The sequence below is a fragment of the Chelonoidis abingdonii genome, chromosome 16, assembly GCF_003597395.2.
Source record: "Chelonoidis abingdonii isolate Lonesome George chromosome 16, CheloAbing_2.0, whole genome shotgun sequence".
Classification (NCBI taxonomy): domain Eukaryota; kingdom Metazoa; phylum Chordata; order Testudines; family Testudinidae; genus Chelonoidis; species Chelonoidis abingdonii.
In genome coordinates this window covers 16007147-16016506 of record NC_133784.1, presented here as the reverse complement: position 1 = coordinate 16016506, position 9360 = coordinate 16007147, and the positions used below count along the sequence as shown (strand labels likewise).

Genomic DNA, 9360 nt, shown 5'->3' with positions numbered 1-9360 from the left:
GATGGCGTGGAAAGGGTTGACAGGGCAGAGGACCAGGAAAGCGGCGGGGGTGGTGGCGTGGAAGGGGTTAATGGGGAGGTGCCCTCAGCCAGCAGTGGGGTGTGTGTGGCACAAAAGGGTTTAATGGGGCTGTGGTACCAGCGGTCGGTGGGGGTGATGTCACAGAAGGGATTAATGGAGCGTTGGCCCTGGCAGCCCTGAGGGGTGATAACGGGGAAAGGGTTAATGCGCGGGTCGCTGGGAGAGCTACCCTCCCGTTTGGTTCTTTAGCGGGAACCAGTACAGTATCGCGAGAGCGCCCCTTCTCGCTGTGCTTGGTAGCGCGCCGTTTTGGCGGCTGGGTGGGTCTCGCGAGACTTGTAGCTCTCGTTGCGCGTGGTAGGAAGTTTGGCGCGGGAGTTGTGAGGGGGAGCGGAGCAGCGCGGTGTGGTGTGGGGAGTTTTCGCGCCAGCCAGTCATGCCGGCCCGCAACACCTCGAGCAGCGGCGGTGAGCGTCGGTCTCCTCCCAGGCCGGCGGGGTTCGGAGGACGCGAGTCGGAGCGGGAAGGGGGCAGGGCTGTGGGGATGTACCTGGGGTGGGAGGGTTGGGGGGGGTGTATGGGGCTGGGTGCAGGAGGAGAAGGAGGAGTGCAGCGGGCTGGAGGGAAGGGGTGACTGCGGGGGCAGGGGGAAGTGCCGCGAGCTGGGGGGAAGAAGTGTTGCGGGGGGTGACTGCAGTAAGAGGGCTGGGAGCTGGAGGAGGAAAAGAGAGCACATGGGTTAAGGGGAGGGAGGGAGGCGGGTGTATGACAAAGAGTTCGGAGGTGTGCGGCTGAGAAGTGGATACAGGTGTAGGAGGTTGAAACTGAGGGAAGAGAATGGCTGCAAAGGGACTGGATGGGGTTGATAGTGATAATTGCAGTGGTTAGAGTGGAACCTTCTCGACAGTGTACCCCAACCTCTCATGTGCAGGGTCTGAGAATTGCCTTTCAGTCCCAATGAGAATAAGCCTGTGATTCTTGTGCCCATTTGTATGGCACATACCAGTTGATTGCTGAGCCAGTGATGCTTACTGCTGTTAATGTGGCATTGTGCAGAAAGGAGCATCTTCTACTGTCCTCATGCTGCGAGCAGACTCGTGCTCTTTGGGCTTATTTATTTTCATGCCATTGTAGGGCACCTGGGGGCAGAGATGGGTGAACAAGCAGAGGCAGCTGTGATAACACCATCCATGCTAGAAGAGGAGGAGCAGCTGGAGGCAGCAGGGATGGAGAAGGAGAGGGAAATGCTGGAAAAGGTAAATTGGAGGTTGTAATCAAAGTTAAAATATTTCTGGCACCTCTGCCTATCTGTCACCAGTAAAGCCAAAAATTGTCTTACTTTCTGCCTGTGGGTGCAGATTTGTTATGTTCACTTAACTGAATCATTGCATGCTTGGACCTGATTTGTTGGCACTTATAAAGTTGGGCAAGGCATGCTCTTAATTATCTACAGCTATGCTCTCCAGAATGGAAATGGTTCAACAGAGTGCACTTAAAGTGAAATCAGTTTCTCAGAAACTCTGAGAGTTGTAATATTTTGTTATGGTCAAAGGACAACATTAACAACATTTTTTATTTTACCAACAATGGATTTTTAAGGTGACGCTGTCAGCTTACAACTTTGCTTTTTTTTTAAACTAACAAATTTATTTAACAGTGTTACTAGTAACACAAGTTCGATAACAGCTTTAGAACTTCAAATCCAGTGTAGCTGTCACCATTTATCTGTGGCGTTTCTTGGGCCTAGAAGTACTGAATGTTTCCCTTTAAAAATGATTTGGAAAAGGGCAGTAGCTTTATAGTGAATTGAAAGGCAGTTCACAACAGTTTGTGAATTGCCCGTTTCACCTTTGTCATCTGTTGTTTGTGTACACTTGTTATACAGCAGCAGGGGAGAATAAGCTTTTTTTTAAATGGAAACATGGTTATAGCACCACAAAAATTGGCTGGATTAGTTGATCTGAAGCTAAAATTTACCTAACATTGACCTGAAACTGCTTTAAAATCATTTTATTTTTTTATTGACTACATTTCAATTTGACTGTGTCCTTTTAAGCTTGAATATTTTAAACTGCTATGGCTAGAAACTAGTATTTTATACATCCTGTAATTATAGCCTCTGGTGAATAATAGCCATAACTAGAAATTAATACTTATGGCAATCATTCATCTCTAAATTTAGCAGTTTCTGAGAATGTCTACAAACTTTGTTGCACTTACAGTGGGGGTGAAATGAGATGATCGGAATGATGTGATTTTTTTTTTTTTTTTTTTTTTTTTTTTTTGAGAGAGAGAGACAAGATGGGTGAAGTAATACTCTTTTTGGACCAGTTTCTGTGGTGAGAGAGACAAGCTTTCAAGCTTACAACAGAGCTGTTCTTCAGGTTTAGGAAACTACCTGGAGTGTCACTGTTAAATACAAAATGGAACAGATTATTTAGCATAAGTAGTTAATACATATTTCAAGAGCCCATTCAAGGGGAAGTGGCCCATTAACACCCCTTCAGTCCTGAAAGGATGGGCAGGAAGAAAAGGCAGCTTGGTGGTGTCAGGGTCATTAGTGGGTTATAGATTGTTGTAATAAGCTATAAATCCAGTGTGTCTATTTCAGTGGTTCTCAGTGGTATGTAGAGGTCTTCCAAGGGGCACTCAGCTCATCTAGATCAGTGTTTCTCGATTTAGGGCTTGAAGCCCCGAGGGTGGTCATGGGATGGGTTTAGGTGGGTTGCAAATGCATGGCTGGCATTAGGAGGTGGCAAGCAGAGCAGTTGCCTGGGGCCCCATGCTTCAGACAAGGCTTGCAAATGAAAAAGAGACTCAGTAGCGCAGTGAAATATAAGTACAGTACTTGTATTGCAATGAATTTATTTTATAAATATATGGTAAAAATCAGAAAATAAGCAATTTTTCAGTACTAGTGTGCTGCAACACTTTTGTATCTTTGTCTGATTTTGTAAGCAAGTAGTTTCTAAATGAGGTGAAACTGGGGGTAATCAAGACACATCAGATTCCTGAAAGGGGTACAGTTGTCTGGAAAGGTTGAGAACCACTTGTCTGTTCAGTCCTTGATTTTTAATGTCTAGCAAAGTTATGAATTTAAGCTCCCAGTCTTGTCTTTTGAAAGTGTTGTGCAGATTTCCTTTGAGAATAGGGACTGGGAAGTCAGATATGGAGTGGTCATTTTGTGAAAAGCATTTGCCACAGATGATGTGGTGGTTTTGTCTTTTATCATTTTTCTGAGTGTTCATTTGAGAGCATAGTGATTATCTGGTTTCAGCCACATAGTTGTTGGGACATTTAGTGCACTGGATGAGGTACATCATACATTGTGATGGATGTGTAGGACTTGCGGATCTTGAAAGGTGTGTTGTGGGGAATGGGGGTCGATCATTGTAGCAGTGGAGATCTGTATAAGGTTTTGTCTGTTGTTCTGGCAGGATCCGGTGCCTCTTTGAGTTGATGTGTCCTGATCTGAGGAGAGCTTGCTTCTGTTCAGGAGCTTGGAGAGGCTGTGGTTTGTTTGAAGGCCAGAAGAGGTGATGTAGGAAAGATTTCTTTCAGGATGTGGTCCTCATCAAGTATGGATTGTAATTGTTTTGATACCCCATATGGGTTCCATTGTGGGCTGGTAAATGACAACTAGGAGTGTGCAGTTGGAGGGAGTTTTATTTCTCAGTTGAAGTAGATTCTCTTGGGGGTATATCAGTGGCCCATTCCTACTTCTCTGGTGGAGTGTCCTTGTTTGATGACAGTGGTTTTTGAATGCATCAAGGTAGTGGTTCTCAAACCTTTGTAGTTGTGGCCCCTTTCACATAGAAAGCTTCTGAGTGCGGCCCCCTTTAAATATATAAAAAAATGTTTTTAATTTATAACAGCATTATAAAGGCTGGAGGCAAAGTGGGGTTTGGGGTGGAGAATGACAGCTCGTGACTCCCCCGTGTAATAACCTCACAACCCCCTCAGACGTACCAACCCCCAGTTTGAGAACCCCTGCATTAAGGTGTATATCCTAACGTTCTTGTCAGAGCATATTATGTGAAATCTGAGTGCCTGGCTGTAGATAAGATTTGTTTTGATGTGTTTGGCGTGGTTACAGCATCTGTGAAGGTAGATGTGGTGATCTGTGTGTTTCTTATATATCGCTGTCTGTAGGATTCCATTTCTGAGGCTGATCATGGTATCCAGGAAGTTGATGCTAGTGTGGCAGTGGTCTAGAGTTTAAATGAATGGATGATGGCTGTTGAATTTGTGGTAGAAATCTATGAGGTAGTTTAGGTTGTCTGTCCAGAGAATAAAAATATCGATGTACCTTAGGTATATAATTGGTTTTGTGGTGCATTTGTCCAGAAATTCTTCCTCTGGGTGGCAAGTGAAGAGGTTGGCATTCTGGGGAGTCATTCTAGTGTCCATGGCTGTTCCCATGGTTTGGATAAAGTGTTTGAATATAAAATTGTTATGAATGAGTATGAGATGGATGAACTTGCTGATGTGTTTGGGGTAGATATCTGAGTGTTGCCAATTGTCTTGGGGTATATCTATAAATACAGTGCTGTAGGGGAGGAGCTGTACCAATATGTTGCACCGCTGCAGTGCATCTCGTGAAGACATCCTATGCTGATGGGAGAGAGCTCTCCCATCAGCATAAAAAAACCTGCCTCTGCAAGCGTCATAAGCCATGTGATAGTGTGCTGTGCATATGAATGCTTATGTTGGTGTAACTTGCGTTGCAGATGGGGGTGGAATATTCACATCCCTGAGTGATATGTTTAGCTGATATAGGCTGTAGTGTAGACATACGCTTGTAGATGTTTGAGGCAGGCAGTGGTGCTGTCATTGGGAGGGATGTTGGTGTATGGGGAGGTGGCAAGGATGGCGTTCTGAGGGAGGTTTTTAATGTTGCGGAGTTTCTGGAGGAAGTGAGTTAAAGCAAAAATTAAATCTCTAACTATAGTCTTGTATTTCCACGCTTATTACAATCATCTGTATTGAATTCTCCCTTATTTTTGACATTCCATGCTTGAATGTGATCTTATGTTCAGCTACATGGAAATTCTTATGTTTTAATAAAGTCCAATCAGTTCAAATTTAGTGAGTACTAGAACTGTGTACCAATGTTTTATTGTGTCTTACAGTTTATGCAAGTTTTGAAATTGGAAATATCCAGGGCCTAACACATCTGGCATCTTTTCTGATACCATTTTCAGGGCAAAGAAAGGATGAATTACTACAGTGGAGGTTAGGTGCAAAGACTCTGGGAGCATACATATATTTATAAACTTTTTGGTAATGAGTCTATGAAGGACATAACAATATGCCAGTTTTGCTCATTAACTTTTTTTATTGCTTAAGTATTTTGGAAAAAATAGCAAACACATATTCATTAACAAGGATTCCAGATATGACAGGTTTGAATTTAAAATGTCACACCTGCTTTATCTGACCAGGGCTTCAGTATAAATCAAATTTCTTAGCTTATAAAAACAGGAATCTCTTGCTCTGATAATTCAAATAACTGAATTGATTTTCTTCAAACTCCCAAGTTAGAAAAGAGAAACTTCTGCTATGGAGTAATGATGAGATGTCAATCCAGAGTAACAGTGAAAAAAAGACTTATAAAGTGCCTTCCCAACCATTATTATTATAATGCTAGAATGTAGTAAGCCTGATTTATTTTTAGCAGTCCCCTACGGTTCTTCTGAATCTACAAAATTCCTTTCTAGCATTGGCAACACTTTGTTTTCCTGTATACCTTCCTGCTTCTTCTACCAGCTCCAGTATCTTTCAGGCAGGAGAGGGCCATTAGCAGGATGGGGTCCTGCTTAGAACCTGCGTGTTCAAAAAGGCCTCATTTTTAGTTCTTGTCACTACTTTGCACCCCCTGCTAGGTGATTTGTACAGCAGTTCAGCAGAGGAGCCACTTTTCTATTATGTGCTGGAGGCAAAATGCTGCTTTGCAGAACTTTGAGAATACGAAGTCTGATTAAAAATAGGGGGAAACATTCTGCAATAAGAAACCTGATTGAAAAATCCTGCTGGGCGAAAGGAGACTGATAGGTGGACAAAATGAGAACCTATTCTGGACAAACTGAGTGAGTCAAAGGTTTTAAATGCTGCATGGCATTTAAAAGGCAGCTTTTGTGGACAAAACACACTGTGATGCAACTCTTAGCAGCAAAAATGTCCTGCTTTGGTGACAAAATAAAACCACCTCGACAAGAGACATAAGACTTTTGGAGCAAAATTTTTGTCGACAAAGTGCCAGAGTAGACATCACGCTTGATTTTATCATTTTAATGGCCTCAGAAGGGTATCCCACAATGCCCACCCTGACTGCTCTAGTCAGCAGTTTGAACTCCACTGCCCTGCAGCTGGGTAAACAACTTCTCCCCCTTAGAAGCCCCAGGAATTTTTGAAATTCCATTTTCTGTCGGCTTAGCATGGAGAAGTTTCATTTCATCTTCTCAGGTGACCATGGCAGGTTATCACAGCAAACATTCTCCCATTTGGACCACTACGGAGCTGCTGAAGCTGCTCAGTAGATGGGAGAGGAGGCTTTGCAGTCCCAGCTGCACTTGAGCTGTAGGAATTTTGATAACTACGGGCAGGTTTCTCAAGACTTGTGTGAAAAGAGCTATTACCGGGACATGCCGCAGTGCAGAGCGAAGATAAAGGATCTGAGACAGGTGTACCATAAGGCGAGGGAGCCAAACCATCATGTCGGTGCTGCACCTAAGACCTGTCAGCTCTGCAAGGAGTTGGACAGTATCCTCGGTGGCGACCCCACCACCAAGACCCCTGTGGATACCTTGGCGATCCTGGAGGCAGTGGAAAGAGCACCTAACCCGGAGGACGAAGTCACTGATGAAGAGGTGGAGTTAGATGATGATGTGGAGCTCCTGGTGGGATCACTTGGTGGGGTGGGCAGCCAGGAATTGTTCAGGAAGTGTCTGTCCAGTCTCAGCAATTGCTCTCTGGTGAGCAAGAAGAAGAGGAGGAGATGCCTGGTAAGTGGCTTTGGTTTGTGTAGTGCGGAGGTGGGTTCAGCGTATAGAAATGTACAAAGCTGGCTGTGTTTCTGTGTGCTGGATGTTCCCCTGTGCAGCTAATCAGTACAGCAAAACAGGGTATTGGTGCATGTCAAGACCCCATGGGAATCCTTCAGAGAGATCTCCAGAAAGGTACTCAGCAATCCTCTGCCAAAGGTTCCTCAGCAGAGCTGCTTTGTTCCTTCCCCCATTGTAGGAAACCTTTCCGTGCCATTCGGCAATCACCTGTGCCTGGACCAATGCAGCACAGGGGCCAGGGCTGAAGTCACAAGTGTGTAATAGATGTGCCCTCGCTTCCCTGCTTACCCTCAGAGGTGAGATCTGTTACACTTTTCCACAGGCAGGGTTCATTATGGGAGAATTTTAGAATTTTTTCCCTGCTCGGCTGCAATGCAACCTTTGCAGAATGCTCTTTCCCCGTGTAGAGTGCCTCCCCAGCCAACGCTCACCATGCTTTGGGTGTTTGCTGAGATGTGTGCTTGCCAAGAGTCAGTGAGAAAGTGATTCTTATGTTACCAGAGGTGTATTTTACTGAAACGCTTCAATGCTGCATGTGAATTTAACAATCATGCTTCTGTGCATTGTTCCTTGTGCTTCGGCAGACGTGGCCTTGAGGAACACCCCATGCACACCTTTCAAACATCTCTGCCAGAAAAGAAAGTGCTCAAGGTGGAGCAAAGAGGACATGTTCCAGGAGAACACAAGGAACACAAGGAGTGGAGGGGAAGGTGAAAGGAAGGACAGAAAAGATAATCAGGAGTTTAAGGATGCTACTGAGTGGATGATTAAAGTAATGGAGGAGCACAAAGAGATACTGAAGTCCTTAATGCTGCAGACTGAGCAGATCTGTGCCTGCTCTCCCCTGCAGCGCATTCAGAACTCTTTTCTGTGCCCCTCCCCCCTCAACTCCACCCACACGTTTCTTTCCACTTTCTGGGACTTCTCAGTTTCCCCTTCGCTCCACCCCTTTGGAAACTTTCAGAATAACTGGACCTACGCACAGCTCTGAAAGTCTGTCCTTCCCTGGTACTTCCTTACCTACCAAGCGTCTGTGTGTGTTTCTTGTGCAATAAAAGCAAAGTTGTTGAATGATAACTCATTTGTCTCCTACAATTTCAGATAGCAGGCGCTACCAATACGTACATTCCAGTAAACAAATCATTAAACTACCTGTGTAAGGCTCCATATTTCACCGTTGCTTTCCAGGAAAACTACATGTAATCGCAAAGATATACATTATTGGTTCTCATTTTCAAAGTGTTTCGTCAAAGCCTCCCTGATTCAAATTGCCCCCCTCTGATAGCCCTGGTATCTGGCTGCTCAAAATCAGCAGTCAAGAGATCTGCCTCCACACTCCACCAGTGAGCAAACCTTTCACCCTTAACTTCAATGAGTTTATGCAGTGTACAACACAAGGCTATGACCATGGGAATGTTATCCTCATTAAGGTCTAACCTACATAAAGGCATCGCCAGCGTGCCTTTAATCTGTCAAAGCACATTCCACCTACTCAGTCTGTTGTTGAACCACTCCTTACTGGTGTCCAGGTTTCCCATTTATGGTTTCACGAGCCATGGAGCAGTCTGGAGTCGCCAGCTTCCACACAGAGATCGCCATGTTCTTCTCCACCAATAGGGGAGCTCTCATTCTGGTGTCTTTGTGCCGCAGTGCTGGGGTGAGCTCCGCACACAGTTCCAGAAAGGTGGCTTTCCACCTCCAAAAGTTCTGTACTCCCTGCTTGTCATCTGAGACCTGTATGAGGATATTACCCCACCATTCAGTGCTTGTTTCCTGAGCCTAAAAGTGACGATTCACTGTCTGCAGCTGTTCCGTAAGTGCCAAAAGCAATCTAAAGTTGCTCCTATCCATATCAGACTGTTTGTCAGGCAACTGGGAGTCTTCTTCAGTTAGGAACTTTGTGATTAACTGCACTGCCATCCATAATGTCTTCATGACAGTTATTAGAGCATAGGAGAGTGTTCGGGATCCATCCCTTCCCACAGAGTTGGCAGGGTGAACTGCAAACATGGGCCATTGAAAAATGCTATGAAGGAAAGCTGGAAGCCCATGGAATGCTGGGACAGAAAACAGTGCATCATGGGACATGGAGCCCAGTCCCAAGATTCACCATATCTACTCCACCTTTCCACAAGACCACATGGCAGAAGGTGTCCAGCTGGACTGTGGGATAGGTACCCACAGTGCATTGCTCACACTGTTGATAGTGCCCCAGTTGTGGATGCGCTCTGCTGATAGAGGGAGCGAGTGTGAACGTACAATACCAATTTTTAAT

The 9360-nt window shown here is 45.0% G+C and overlaps 1 protein-coding gene and 1 long non-coding RNA gene across 3 annotated transcripts in view; both read left to right on the top strand.

Moving 5' to 3' along the window:
- Nucleotides 1-378: 378 nt before the first annotated feature.
- HELLS (helicase, lymphoid specific) overlaps nucleotides 379-9360 on the top strand; it is a 56360-nt gene continuing 47378 nt past the window's right edge. For both annotated transcript variants that reach the window (XM_032792423.2, XM_075072857.1), the window contains exons 1-2: nucleotides 379-488; nucleotides 1156-1277. In XM_032792423.2, coding sequence (XP_032648314.1) covers nucleotides 458-488; nucleotides 1156-1277 — 153 coding nt within the window. In that variant the 5' untranslated portion in view covers nucleotides 379-457. The remainder of the gene's footprint in view (nucleotides 489-1155; nucleotides 1278-9360) is intronic.
- LOC116832030 (uncharacterized) lies at nucleotides 4923-8162 on the top strand. Its single transcript, XR_012657091.1, has 3 exons — nucleotides 4923-4937; nucleotides 5907-7025; nucleotides 7670-8162. It is a non-coding gene; the product is annotated as an uncharacterized LOC116832030 (long non-coding RNA).